The following is a 15583-nucleotide window of genomic DNA, read 5'->3' on the forward strand; positions in this document are numbered from 1 at the left end:
GAGCGCAACAGACGCATTTTTCAGGACAAATGGATGGACAGGCGCACGTTCGTGCAACGGCTAAAGGATGAAATCATCTTGTGGAACATGGCAGGCGCTGGGATTCCTTTCGACCCAGGCTGAGGGCATGATATAACTGTATTTTCTTCCTTTTCTGGCATCCTCTTTTTTTGATGCTTTTGCCCTTCGGCACCTGCTGTACTGTGTTCCCTTCTGATCAATGAATTTGGTAGAGCAACTACCAACATTCAAAAAAAAAAAACGCAAGATACCTCAAAGACTTCTGCTTTGCCCTTTAAGGTACATCTGTCATCTCTAACATTGCTGGCAACACACTTCGGCATACATATGAAACAGTTACTGTCCTCTCGGCATTGTACATTCCACTGATACTGCACGCTAATATGACTCGGTATTTGTCTACTACTTCTACTCGTCAAAAAAACGAAGAACACAAGGACTATCAAACCTACGACACATACAACCCCACACAACACAACCGGCAGCCCAAGATTATGCACATCGCCGCTGAAATGTGGTGCCCTAGCTTAGTTCCGGTGAGGCTGAGCAGGGACCGCCACAGGTCAGAAGAGCGGTGTACAAGCATGCGTTGCTCAGCCGTCTATACACATGTTACACCAACAGAGAACATACACAGCTGAAACGTAGTGAATCAAGACCTAACCTCGGTGACCTTGCTTGCTGCATCTGACATCCTTAGGTTGCAGAGCAACGCGTCACGTCCTGTAAGCACGATCTGGAAGAAGTCCCCGACTCGTTTGGACAACGAATCCAACCCGAGCCGAAGCCCCTCGGCGCTTTTTGACATGCTGGAGATACAGTCCAGCAGCTCTTCTCTACCTTCCGAGATGCTGGTTCTCTCAGGAACGATGGTCATATTCTCGTCGATGAAGCCATTTGCCCCACTTATCATCTTGTCATCTTCACTGATACTCTCAAGCGTGCTCAGCTTACTCTCACAGTGGGTATCCTGCATAATTTCAGCTTCTTGTGTTCCTTCTTCAGTACCAATCTCTGTCATGATCACTTCACATTCCTGGCTACTGTCATCAGCCGACTTAAGATTACACTCGGGTTTTTCTTTCTGTTCAGTGATGTCCGGCATCACCATTTGCTTTGAAAGGCTCACAGCACAAGCCAGGTTGTCATTTTCTTCTTCAAGCTGAGCAGTCCTAGTCAACGCATGCAGTTTCCTGGCACATGCTTCGACTTCTTCCAGCTCTTTTACAGCTGAAACACTTCCCCTGGATAATTGCCTTTTGACTTCCCCACTGATGGTAGCATGAAGCTCATTGAAGGCCTGTGCCCAACCAAATTTCTGAGGGACATGCAACTCCACCAATGGATTGGGACTGCCTGACAGTGCAGCCACAAAGACGCTGCAGGTAAAGACTGTCACAGACTCTATTCCATACAAAGCTCTCATGAGGTCCTTCCCCTTAGCAGAATTCTTGACCTTCATCAGACAAAGGCTCCCAGCAAGTTCCTGCAAGGCCGTTGAGCAGCTGTCGAGTCTTGGGCGCGCTGTGTCCACCTTGTCCATCCACTCCTTAAGTGATACCTCAGCTCGCTTGAGCTGCTCCAATGACAGCACACCGCTTTTGGTGTCCAACACATCCAGGACATACTTGACAAGCAACTGCCCTTGATCCAACCGAGCGAGCTCCGAGCTCAGCACGATGCAGATGTCCAGCAGCTTAACGCTGCTGTTCAAGTAAATGTCCACCCACTTCTCATCCCAATCCGAGACAGGCAGCTCGAGCTCGGTTATCAGGGTGCCTATGTTGGCATGCAGCTCTGACAAGCAATCCACGGCAAGCCTCATCCAGGACAAGGTGAGGACCTCCAAGGGATTCTCCGGCTTTAGCTTCCTCAAGCTCAAGGCCAGGGCATCCTCGTATGACTTGAGCAGCGCCTGGAGCTTCCGAGGCAGGTGAGGTCCCCCTGGGAGGATGACCCGGAAGGGGTTTCCCACAGGGAAGAAAGACCTATGTCCGTCGTCCGGGCGGCTCATCTCACTGCACCACAATCAACACATAACCTTCAATTAGCACACCACATCACAAACAGTAAGAACATAGGCATCGAAACAATACATAATAATTAGGAAACGTGCTGGTTTGATAACCAAGCGATGCATATGGAGTCTGTCAGTACTAGTCACTTGGCAGCGTGCAAACAGCCCAGGATTCGTAGAATCGTTTTAGAATCTCTTTTCGTGATTGACTTCACAGATAAGCTTGTGTCACAGCTACAAACCCTAGCGGCACTTTTCTCGGCTCACTGGACCTCACCAACAGCAGTAACCCCGACACACGAAGAACATATTACTACTACAGAAGCCCTCATGAGTCATACTATGGCGCCCGCACCCTAAAGAAACAAGCTAGGATATCAAAATCAGGGAACCCTGTGAGAGATCATGAATGGCTAAGTAACAAGACGGGAATCGCGAGATCCACGAAGCTAGAGGGAGATGCTGCACGTTTAGAACCTACAGCCGGCCTGATTGACCTCAGATTCGCTGAAGCTTTCCCCTAAAATTTGGGCGCAAATAGCGATTCCCCACGAAACCAAACAAGCAGGAAATGGAGATTGGTAAACGAATCGTGCTGTGCCTTACCTCGATTCGATGCGCGTCGGAGCCGATTCGAGCTTGGGTTGGGGATTTGGGGGGGAAGTTCGCGGCGTCTGGTGGGGGAAGTTTTGTGCTCTGTTTTCTGCCGTTAGGTGCGAGAGTGGTGGCACCCAGCGAGGGGATAGGTTAGAAAATGGGCGAGGCAGAAACTTCGAGACGCGCAGTACGCCGTTAGGGCCAGGGCTAGGGCTTGGGTGGGTGTGGGTGTGGGTCGCGTGGGCGCGACCGACCCGTTGCCGTTGGGCTCCGATTTTCCTTTTCCACAAAAGTTGGGTGGGATTTTACCTGGCGTGCGCTCCAGCTGCGGCCAATCGCCATCCATTGCGTTTGCAGGACGATTTTGTGTGTCAATCTATGCCATTTTTATGCCCGTGTGACGTGTCTTCCCTGAGTATTCTGAACTCTGCTAGACTTCTATTCTTCTATGGACATCTTCAACGTAGACTCTCAAATCATCGAGGTAATAGCATCCCAGGTACCCTAACTTGCACCCAATGTGATGATTCAGTCCCAAAGTTGCAAAACTTGACTCCACCATACTCCAACTTGCACCTCATGTGATGATTTAGTCTCAGGCCAATCACAGCTTGCCAATTGGCTACCAAGTGGCTGGACCGGTCAGTATGCACAGTTTTGCACAAAACCCCCTGCCGTTTACCTAAATCAACACGCACTTGTACCCATAAACTAGGCCCGTACTCCCGATTCGCATTCTTCTCTCTATCGTCACTCAGTCCATGTTCGTGTGCGTGTGCGTGTGCACGGCACGGCAGGCAAGCGGCGATCGTATATACATAAACGACGACGGACGACGAGAGTACAGTACAAAGTAGCACTACATAGAGCGAAGCTGACTCGGGGAGGTCCGAAAGGGCGCTTTTTTGCTTGGCATCTGCTGGGTGCTGAGTGCTGACCTGGTTGGGCAATCTGAACTCCTCATGCGTGATGGCCACAACACAATTACTCCCATCCAACGACCAAGCGTACGTAGTCCCTCCGTTCTTTGAAGAGTGTACTTTCAACTTTGTTGGAAAGTCAAATGTTTTTATGTTTGATTGTATTTACACAATAATATGTTAACATTTATGACATCAAAGTAGTAGAATTAGATTCATGATAAAGTATATTTTTACCACATACCCATTTGATTTCACAAATATTGCTATATTTTTGCAGAAACTCGATCAAACTATGAGATAGTTTGACCCTCCAATAAAGTTGGAAGTACACTCTTTAAAGGACGGAGGGAATACGTACTGGCCACTGGGCATGATGAATTGATGATCGTTGATGGGAAGGCCGAGTCGGAGACATAGATGGATGCATGTGCCGTGCCCGGGCGTAAGCTGAGCTCCAGGGCCCGTTCAGGCGTTTGAGGCGTGTTTTGGGTGCCTGTTGGAGATGCTCTAAGTAGCGAGATATTCTGAGGTAGAGTATAATTGATCATGGTGAGTTTACGGATTCATTCACGTACACGTGGCGCGTGATCTAACATTCACCGGCGTCTCATCTTCGCTCCGGCGGCCGGCCATACAAGGCAACTCCCAGGAAGAAAACGCGTACGTCCGTCTTCGCTCGTCCCAGGTAGTAGGACGTATGAGTACACGGTACCGTACCACTCTTCTTCCCCGCACGGCACATGCATCCATCTATGTCTCCGACTCGGCCTTCCCATCAACGATCATCAATTCATCATGCCCAGTGGCCAGTACGTACGTACGCTTGGTCGTTGGATGGGAGTAATTGTGTTGTGGCCATCACCCATGAGGAGTTCAGATTGCCCAACCAGGTCAGCACTCAGCACCCAGCAGATGCCAAGCAAAAAAGCGCCCTTTCGGACCTCCCCGAGTCAGCTTCCCTCTACGTAGTGCTACTCTGTACTGTACTCTCGTCGTCCGTCGTCGTTTATGTATATACGATCGCCGCTTGCCTGCCGTGCCGTGCACACGCACACGCACACGAACATGGACTGAGTGACGATAGAGAGAAGAATGTGAATCGGGAGTACGGGCCTAGTTTATGGGTACAAGTGTGTGTTGATTCAGAAAAACGGCAGGGGGTTTTGTGCAAAACTGTGCATGCTGACCGGTCCAGCCACTTGGTAGCCAATTGTCGAGTTGTGATTGGCCTAGGACTAAATCATCACATGAGGTGCAGGTTGGGGTATGGTGGAATCAAATTTTACAACTTTGAGACTGAATCATCACATTGGGTGCAAGTTAGGATACCTGGGGTGTTATTACCTCCAAATCATCTGCAAACTTCCAGACCAACCTGTTCAAAAGCACTTTGTCATCCAACACGACACCAAATCGGTCTGCGGATGCGAAAGGCCACAACCTTTTTTCTCAGTTTTTCTTTTTTTTTTTGTTTTCCGCTTTCTTTTTACTAGTTCTTCCAAATAAATATATTACAAAAAACACTTCTAAAACATTTTAAAAATGATAAATGTGTATAAACAAAATGTTTCTCATGCGTACAAATAAATACAATCTCCGTTCTCAAATAAGTGCACCCGGTTCATGGACACGTGGTTGGACACCCGCCATTCAACTGCACTACCTCCGTTCTCAAATAAGTGCACATATCTATACCTAAAAGTATATTATAGTAATAATAATCTATGTCTATATCTAATAATAAAGGGCTAATACTTATGTCCGTACATCACGAAAATTGCCCCTGAAATTACAATAAATTACCCACTATGCCTTTCATAAGTAAAAACGATTGGTTTTTTCCTTGAAGTCGCTGTCAGTTAGAGCATCTCCAGTCGCGCCCCTACCAGGCCCTCCCCAGACGAATTTTTAGCGCCGGCGGGCGAAAATCGGCCTAGTCGCGCCTCAGGAGTCAGTTTTTCGCCGGGCTGGGCCGAAATAATAGCTGGCGCACCCGAGCCGAACCCGGCACGCTGGGGGGTGCCGGCACAAGTGAAAAGGGGCGTGGGGCCGCTCCGTCGGCGAGAGGAGGGCCTTTTCTCACCGAATCTTCCCGCTTTCCCCCAGCTTCCCTCTCATTCTCTCCACTCCTCCTGCCAATCTTCCTCCTCCTCCCCTCCCAGCCGGCCGCCATGCCGTTGAAGAAATACGTGATCCCCCGCGCCGCGACGGCTGCGACCACCGCCGTAGCCCAGCCAAAGCAGAGGAAGCCGAGGGCGCCGCCGTCCAAGCCCCCGGGCATGTCCAACACCGACTGGAGGGCTGAAGTTCAGTGTTGGGAGGCTGTCACCACCAACCGGCGGAACAGGGCCAACGCCAAGAAGGCCCGGGACAGCGCGGCGCGGCTCGCGGTTGCGGCGGTGGCGGAACGGGCGGGGCGGTCGGCCGAACAAGAGGCGGCTCGCGTGGGGATGATGAACCCGCCCGGCGGCCACGGCCAGTACGCGCCCTGGTGCCAGCAGAGCGTCGGTTCGCCGGCCGGCTTCTCGTCGTCGCCGCAACCCTGGGGCTGTTGGAAATATGCCCTAGATGCAATAATAAAATGGTTATTATTATATTTCCTTATTCATGATAATTGTCTATTGTTCATGCTATAATTGTGTTATCCGGAAATCGTAATACATGTGTGAATACATAGACCACAACATGTCTCTAGTGAGCCTCTAGTTGACTAGCTCGTTGATCAATAGATGACTACGGTTTCCTGACCATGGACATTGGATGTCATTGATAACGGGATCACATCATTAGGAGAATGATGTGATGGACAAGACCCAATCCTAAGCATAGCACAAGATCGTGTAGTTCGTCTGCTAAAGCTTTTCTAATGTCAAGTATTTTTTCCTTAGACCATGAGATTGTGCAACTCCCGGATATCATAGAAATGCTTTGGGTGTGCCAAACGTCACAACGTAACTGGGTGACTATAAAGGTGCACTACGGGTATCTCCGAAAGTATCTGTTGGGTTGGCACGAATCGAGACTGGGATTTGTCACTCCGTATGACGGAGAGGTATCTCTGGGCCCACTCGGTAAGACATCATGTGTGACGCTCGGATAATTAAGCTACAGTAATCCCCTTCTAATGGTGCCATGTCACCACGATTACTATTCTTAAACTCGCGCTGGTTCGAAACCGGTTGAAATTTCAAATCTAAAACAAAGTCAAACAATAAAAGTTTTCAAATATAAAAAACTAAAATGTTCGAATATTAGTATATATTCCCCTGATCAATATTCATGTTGGGACCAGCATCATTTGAAACTTCAAAATTGCCCTTATCTATTTTTGAATTGAGCAAACAACACTTAGTGGTTCATTTAAATTCAAACTGAAAAATAAAGCCTTTCAGAAATTATCTAAGACTCCGTGGATAGTTCCACGATATTGCAAAGTATTTATGAGACAAGTTTCCTATGTAACAAAATTTTATTTGGATCGAAAGCGAAATACAAAACAGTGAGCAAAATATAAAACAGTAAATATAAAAGGGAAAAGGCCTAATAAGCTACTGCGTGGGTGGGCTCTATGTAGCTACAGTGCATTCGGCCCAAGCCCACCAAGGCCTTCTCCTTCTTCCTGCTGTACAGGAGGAGGCGGCGTCATGGCGTGGCCGTGCACACGGCCGTCCACGCCACGGATGTCGCCGTGTCGACCATCCGGAGCCCCTTGGAGATGCATAAGGACCTCCCCGACCGAGTGGACAAACCCTAGCCGTCCAGTTCACCCTCCTCGTGCCTCTCTGTTCAGATTTAGAGCTCGCTCGGGTCGTGGTCGTCATGGTCGTCGTCGTCGCCGCGACCACCGTCCACCCCAGCGCCTGAGAAGACGTCGAGGAGCTCCGCCATCGCCGTCTCCTTCGCCCTCGCCGAAGGGCTCGAGGTAGGACGCCCAGTACGCTCGGCATCGGGCACATCTTCATCGATACATCGCCGGCGTCCGATGACTTTTGCCATGGCTCCGGTCCACCCCGGCCTTCGTCGACCGCGCCCACGAGCTCTATGTGAGCTCCTCCTCCATTCCCCCATGCTTGCCCCTTCGATTCATTGCGGTAGCCTTCATCCCCGAGCTCGTCCGAGCTCGCGTGTATGCGTACGTACGTACGTACGTGTGTACTGCTGCTGCTCCTGAAGCTGTTGCTACCACTGCTATGCGCGCGCGCCCACACGCGTCCTCGCCGCGGTTGCTCACCAACCACTGTGGCTGCTCGCTGCTTTGCTCCCTGCGTGGTTGCGCTGCTTGCTGCTGCCGCCGCTCTTGCACTGCCGTTGCACTGCCTGATACGTCTCCGTCGTATCTACTTTTCCAAACACTTTTGCCCTTGTTTTGGAATCTAACTTGTATTATTTGAATGAAACTAACCCGGACTGACGCTTTTTTCAGCAGAATTGCCATGATGTTGTTTTATGTGCAGAAAACAAAAGTTTTCGGAATGACCTGAAACTCCACGGAATATCTTACAATAAATAATAAAAAATCCTCGCCAAAGATGAAGACCAGGGGGCCCACACCCTTCTCACGAGGGTGCCCCCCCAAGGGCGCGTCCCTACCTCATGGGCCCCCTGGAGACCCCCCGACTCCAACTCCAACTCTATATAGCTGCTTTCGGGGAGAAAAAAATAGAGGAGAAGAAATCATCGCGTTTTACGATACGGAGCCGCCGCCAAGCCCTAAAACCTCTCGGGAGGGCTGGTCTGAAGTCCGTTCGGGGCTCTGGAGAGGGGGATTCGTCGCTGTCGTCATCACCAACCATCCTCCATCACCAATTTCATGATGCTCACTGTCGTGCGTGAGTAATTCCATCGTAGGCTTGCTGGACGGTGATGGGTTGGATGAGATTCACCATATAATCGAGTTAATTTTGTTAGGGTTTGATCCCTATTATCCATTATGTTCTGAGATTGATGTTGCTATGACTTTGCTATGCTTAATGCTTGTCACTAGGGCCCGAGTGCCATGATTTCAGATCTGAACCTATTATGTTTTCATCAATATATGAGAGTTCTAGATCCTATCTTGCAAGTCTATAGTCACCTATTATGTGTTATGATCCGTTAACCCCGAAGTGACAATAATCGGGATACTTACCGGTGATGACCGTAGTTTGAGGAGTTCATGTATTCACTATATGCTAATGCTTTGTTCCGGTTCTCTATTAAAAGGAGGCCTTAATATCCCTTAGTTTCCATTAGGACCCCGCTGCCACGGGAGGGTAGGACAAAAGATGTCATGCAAGTTCTTTTGCATAAGCACGTATGACTATATTCGGAATACATGCCTACATTACATTGACGAATTGGAGCTAGTTCTGTGTCACCCTAGGTTATGACTGTTGCATGATGAACCGCATCCGGCATAATTATCCATCATTGATCCGATGCCTACGAGCTTTCCATATACTGGTTTACGCTTATTTACTTTCCCGTTGCTATTGTTACAGTCACTAGAAAATACCAAAAACATTACTTTGCTTTCACTACTCTTTTGCTACCGTTACCATCACTATCATATTACTTTGCTACTAAACACTCTGCTGCAGATACTAAGTTTCCAGGTGTGGTTGAATTGACAACTCAGCTGCTAATACTTGAGAATATTCTTTGGCTCCCCTTGTGTCGAAATTTGGGTTGAATACTCTACCCTCGAAAGCTGTTGTGATCCCCTATACTTGTGGGTTATCAAGACTAATTTCTGGCGCCGTTGCCGGGGAGCATAGCTCTATTCTTTGAGTCACTTGGGATTTATATCTGCTGGACACTATGAAGAATTTGAAAGACGCTAAGACAACAATTTATCCCTCAACTATGATGGGAGGTAAGGAATTGCCATCTAGCTCTGCACTTGATTCACCTTCTATTTTGAGTAAGCTTGCGACACCTAAACCTGCTTCTGTTATTCGCTCTGACATGTCGCATGTTATTGATGATGCTACTTCTGCCATACATGATACTTATGATGAAACTACTTCTATGCTTGATACTACTATGCCACTTAGTGATTTTCTCGAGGAACGACTTGCTAGGGCTAGAGAGGTTGAAAACATTGAATCTAATTATGAGGATGAAAGTGATGATGAAGAATCACTTGTTATTCCTGAGGGTTATTTATTTGATCAAGATGCTTCTTTAGCTATTTTAGCTTGCAAAGATAGATATGAACTCAAAAGGTTTTTAGCTAAATGGAATAAGCAATCTCTAAATGCTAGGATGAGACCTGACCCTGCTTTTGCTACTTCACCTATCTGTGTTGCTGATAAGGATTATGAATTATCTGTTGATCCTGATATAATTACTTTGGTTGAATCTGATCCTTTTCATGGCTATGAATCTGAAACTGTTGTGGCACATCTTACTAAATTAAATGATATAGCCACCCTGTTCACTAATGATGAGAGATCTCGCTACTTTTATATCCTTAAAATATTTCCGTTCTCATTAAAGGGTGATGCTAAGATATGGTTTAATTCTCTTGATCCTGGTTGTGTGCGTAGTCCCCAGGATATGATTTACTACTTTTCTGCTAAATATTTCCCTGCTCATAAGAAACAAGCTGCTTTAAAGGAAATATACAACTTTGTGCAAATTAAAGAAGAGAGTCTCCCACAAGCTTGGGGGAGGCTTCTCAAGTTACTTAATGCTTTACCTGATCATCCTCTTAAGAAAAATGAAATACTTGATATCTTTTATAATGGACTAACCGATGCTTCCAGAGATTACCTGGATAGTTGTGCTGGTTCTCTTTTCAGGGAAAAAACACCGGATGAAGCTGAAATCTTATTGAATAATATGTTGAAAAATGAAAATAATTGGGCACCTCCTGAGCCAGCTCCTGCTCCAATGATCCTATTCCTAAACCAACTCCGGAGAAGAGAGGTATTCTATTTCTCAGTCCCGAAGATATGCAAGAGGCAAAGAAATCTATGAAAGAAAATTGTATTAAAGCTGAAGATGTTAAGAATTTACCTCCTATTGAAGAAATACATGGTCTTAATTTACCGCCTGTCGAAGAAACATATGATCTTAATCCTTTATTTATTGAAGAACCTCCAGACCTCGATAACCCGACACAGGTAGTAAAGGTAAATTCTCTCTATAGATATGATAAAGCTGAAATCCCTCCTACTAAAATTGCTAGTCAATGTTTGGATGAGTTTGATAATTTTATGTTTAAGCAAGAAGACTTTAATGCTTATTTTGGTAAGCAATTAAAACAAGATGCTGATATGATTAAATACTTGGGTGATTATATGGCTAATATTAGAGGTGAACTTAAACTTGTTAGCAAACATGATTCTATTGTTACCACTCAAGTAGAACAAGTACTTAAAGCTCAAAAAGAATTTCTCAATGAGATGAATAGTAAGAAAAATAATTATGTTGTTAAAGTGGCTACTAGAACTGGTAGAATGACTCAGGAATCTTTATATCCTGAAGGCCATGCTAAGAGAATTGAGCAAGATTCTTAGAGAAATAATATTGATGCACCTAGTTCTTCTAGAAAGAAGAAAAAGAAAAATGATAGAACTGTGCAAACTTCTAGTGAACCTATTGCTGAACCACCTGATAATCCTAATGATATTTCTATGTCTGATGCTGAAACACAATCTGGCAATGAACATGAAACTAATGAAAATGTTAATGATGGTGTTCATAATGATACTCAACCTAGTAATGATAATGATGTAGAAATTGAACCCGCTGTTGATCTTGATAACCCTCAATCAAAGAATCAACGTTATGATAAGAAAGACTTTGTTGCTAGGAAACATGGTAAAGAAAGAGAACCTTGGGTTCAGAAACCCATGCCTTTTCCTCCCAAACTGTCGGTGTCAAAACCGGCGGATCTCGGGTAGGGGGTCCCGAACTGTGCGTCTAAGGCGGATGGTAACAGGAGGCAGGGGACACGATGTTTTACCCAGGTTCAGGCCCTCTTGATGGAGGTAAAACCATACGTCCTACTCGATTTATTCTTGATGATATGGGTATTACAAGAGTTGATCTACCACGAGATCGAAGAGGCTAAACCCTAGAAGCTAGCCTATGGTATGATTGTATGTTGTCCTACGGACTAAAACCCTCCGGTTTATATAGACACCGGAAGGGGTTAGGGTTACACAAGGTCGGTTACAAAGGAGGAGATATCCATATCCGTACTGCCTAGCTTGCCTTCCGTGCCAATTAGAGTCCCATCCGGACACGAGACGAAGTCTTCAATCTTGTATCTTCATAGTCCAACAGTCCGGTCAAAGGATATAGTCCGGAGACCCCCTAATCCAGGACTCCCGCAGTAGCCCCTGAACCAAGCTTCAATGACGATGAGTCCAGCGCGCAGTGTTGTCTTCGGCATTGCAAGGCGGGTTCCTCCTCCGGATACACCACAGAAGAGTTCGAATAAAAGGATAGTGTCTGACCCTGCAAAATAAGTTCCACATACCACCGTAGAGAGAATAATATTTCCACAAATCTAATCTGCTGACACGTTTTGGCAACATGACATCGTGCCATGGCTCAGCGATTATTCAAACCGTTTTTCTTTAACTAGCCCCGCACATAACGCAAGGCAGTTTCTTGACACGTCTTGTCAAAGCAGAGATCGTGTCCCCCTTATTACAGGATTCTCATCAATACGGTTGTGGGTAACCCAACCGCGCCTATGACTCCTAGATTTTAGGCAAGTCCCAAATGGCTACGAGGAGGACGCTTGATATTCACCCTCTTTATAAAGGGACAAGGATTTTACTTTTTCCCTCTCGTGCTCAACTGAATCCTTCCCCCGCCTCGAGTTCTAACACCCAAATCCCAGGTCAGGTGCTTCGGATCTCCAATCATGTCCGGATCCAGCCTCCAGGGCTGGTGGATGCCTTCCTCTGTCACGGAAGAGGATATCAAGAAGTTGAGGGAGGCAAGATACCTGACCGCCGAAGTTTTGCATCGGCTGCCTGCCCGAGGGCAGGTCGTCCCTACTCCTGAACCCATTGAATACGTCGTGTTCATCTCCCACTTCCTCCGAGGACTAGGCCTCACTCTGGATCCCTTCGTTAGGGGTTTGATGTTCTATTACGGGCTTGATTTCCATGATCTAGCCCCAGATTCCTTTCTCCACATCTCAGCATTTATTGTCGTATGTGAGGCCTTCCTCCGCATTACCCCTCACTTCGGCCTGTGGCTCAAGACCTTTGATGTGAAGCCAAAGACGGTTGAGGGGCAGCATGCAGCGTGTGGAGGGGCATTAATAAGCAAGATCGCTGGAGCTCTGTGTCCAAAGGGTTCCTTTCTAGAGGTGTCCAGATTATGGCAACGGGAGTGGTTCTACGTCACCGCTCCCAGAAGTGCCAAGTGGGTAGCTTCCCGCGCCTTTCGCTTGGGCCCTTCACCACAACTGATGTCATGGATCAGCAGGGGGCTGAGCTGGGGTCCAGCCAAGGATGTGCCCATACTGTAGAGCCGCATCCGAGATCTCTTCGAGGGAGATTTTAGTTTGGTTATGGTAGTGCAAGTCATGCTGGTTCGTCGAGTCCAGCCTTGCAAACGTCGGCCCCTCCGCTTGTGGGAATTCAACCCAGAAGGACCGCACGCTATTCAGAATTTCCTCGGCCTGACGCACGAGGAGATGTACAAGTCGTTCTTCGGACCCCAAATAGAGTGTCCGAACACCTCCGAGGACGTGGGCCTGAGCAGCGACCGCACCGCGGCCCAAGTAATCCTATAGTCGAACACACTGTCTTTCATGTATCACGACGTCATTCTGAAGAATTGCTTTTTGGCCAGGACTGGATAACAAAGGCGAAGATAATCCGGCGTTCGGCCCCCCTTCCCAAAGGCTTGGACAATCCGGTGCTGGAAAAGATGCTCGAGCCAGCACCTTGCCCGGTGCCCTCAAAGGAAGATGAAGGGGGAATAAAGAGGGCGAAAGCGGGCCTCCACCGCTACCTATTCCAACCAAGGGAACGAGCGCCTCTGTGAGGGAGGATAACCAAGGGAAGGAATCTAACATTCCCTCGCCCCGGGGGAGGAAGAGGACTACCTCTGATGATCCGGAAACCAAGGTTTCCAAACGGGAGAAGAAAACTCCACCAGAGGGTCCCGCCTCAGAGGGTGCTCTTGCCACACAAAGTCCGTGCGGGGTTCAGCGCTCTAACGAGCTGTAAGTAATCAAAAAGTACTTAATAGTGAAGATATACTACCTTACTTCTGAGGAAGATAACCGAAGCATTTATCTTGCAGTTCGGATCTGAGCCCTTCTCAGCAGAGCTCGTCTTCGGGGGATCTTCTTCCGGAGATGATGGAGAGCGAAACGCCTCCCCCAGACTCCTCAGCTCAAGAAGCGGGCGACCTTGAAGTGTCATCACGGAGAGTTTCTCCGGATCCGGCTAGGCCAGCAGGTAATCCCATGGTCACCCGAAGCCCTCAGTATCCAGCTCTTGAAGAGAGCAATCAAAAGAGTCCGGCACCATCTGGTATGCGGTCGGACGTACTGAAGGGTCTGCTAGAGCGAGCGACTATCTCAGAAGAGCACCGTACATTAATGTGTACGGTATTGAAAGGATTTCGTCCGTCGAAAACGGGTTGCATGAAGCCTTTATGAGTCTACTGACGGGCTTTGAGGTACGTGAAATGATATACATTTGTGATGGTACCGCACATTTTAGGTGTGCCCTGTGTAGATAGTAGCCCCTGAGACTCTGGTTTTCATCGAGAACGGTGGCGAACAGAGGATCATAGTCCCAGGTAATAACCAGACCGCCTTTATGTGCAGGTGTCTAAAGCTCCGGTGGCTAGCCAGACTGATGGGGTTGCCAAACTAAAGCGGCGATTAGATGCGGCGGATGCCGACATCGAGCTTGTTAACAAGCGGCTTGACGAGGCACAGGGTAGGTGATATTTATAGTGGATGTCACATAATAAGAGCAGCGTGATTCCAGTATCTTTAATATGTTGTGACTGCAGATGGAGCTGCCACCATGGAGGCCTTGCGGGCGAAGCTTGCCCGAGCCAAGGAGCAAGCAAGGAGTAGTAATGCGGCCGCTTTGAAGGCGACCGAAGAGTTGAGAGCCGAGAAGGCCGCTCATAGCGAGAGCAAAGAGAAAATGGCCAAAATGGCTATGAAGTTAAAAGACACTGCCGACCGCTGCTAGTTTCTTGAAGAAGAAAACCGGGCGAAGGCTACGGACCTTGAAAAGGCCACAATGGCGACCAAAGACACCCGCTCTACCATGAGAGCGAAGAAGGAGGAACTGCGTGAAGCCAGGGACATTGTGGTTGGAAAGCCCTTTATGCTGCAGAGGAAGTTCGGCGATCCGCGGTATGCCCCTCTGGATCGGCTGTGGAGTTCGGCCGACCCATATCTGGACTTAGCGGCAAGCGCTGTCGATGCAGCCGAATACTTCCGAGATCAAACAGATCATGAAGTGGACAAGCTATTCTGGTCGCAATTTAACGTTCCAGAGCGTCTGCTTCCATTGACTGATCAGCTTGCCGAATGGGCCGAACTCAATAGATTGTCCGGACTCGCCATGAGATCTGTCGTGGATCATCTGTGGCTGGAAAGGCCAAAGCCGAACAACTATTTTAGCTTGGTGCAGCAGTTCCTTGGTGCGGTGCCACCCATTAATGCGATGAAGAGGTCGGCGTGCATAGAAGGCTCGCGGATGGCCCTTGCTCATGTCAAAACATACAGGGCGGAAATGGACGCCACCACTGTCACGGCGCAGGGTTCGGCCATAGGCCGAGTGGCTGCCGAGCACTATTTTGAAGAAGTTCTTGAGGGCGCTCGTTCGATAGAGGCCCAGTGCTCGAAGAATTTTATGTTTGAGTGATATGTATTCCTATTGTAAAAACAATGTTTTATTGAGTTTATCAAGGCAGTATTTATACTTTTGCCCGAAAGTATTGTGATGCCTCTTGTGCGGCCGTTTATGTATACATGTATATAACCTGAAAGATTGCAGTCGTCAGCTTCAGCCCCCATGCATATAATGCGGGGGTG

The 15583-nt window shown here is 47.9% G+C and overlaps 1 protein-coding gene across 1 annotated transcript; it reads right to left on the minus strand.

Annotated features, from left to right (window-relative positions):
• Positions 1 to 281: 281 nt before the first annotated feature.
• On the minus strand, positions 282 to 2783 carry LOC119271415 (UPF0496 protein 4-like). The gene is made up of 2 exons (XM_037553259.1): positions 2645 to 2783; positions 282 to 2039 (listed from the first exon to the last, which is right to left on the minus strand). Exon 2 carries the CDS (start codon positions 2033 to 2035, stop codon positions 674 to 676), a length of 1362 nt encoding a protein of 453 aa, XP_037409156.1. The 5' UTR covers positions 2036 to 2039; positions 2645 to 2783; the 3' UTR covers positions 282 to 673.
• Between the last annotated feature and the right edge of the window lie 12800 nt (positions 2784 to 15583).

The sequence above is a fragment of the Triticum dicoccoides genome, chromosome 1A (genome assembly GCF_002162155.2).
Source record: "Triticum dicoccoides isolate Atlit2015 ecotype Zavitan chromosome 1A, WEW_v2.0, whole genome shotgun sequence".
Taxonomy (NCBI): Eukaryota; Viridiplantae; Streptophyta; class Magnoliopsida; order Poales; family Poaceae; genus Triticum; species Triticum dicoccoides.

What these genes read in the sequence shown, in the direction of transcription:
- LOC119271415 (XM_037553259.1), bottom strand. Translation starts at nt 2,035, where the DNA reads ATGAGCCGCCCGGACGACGGACATAGGTCTTTCTTCCCTGTGGGAAAC.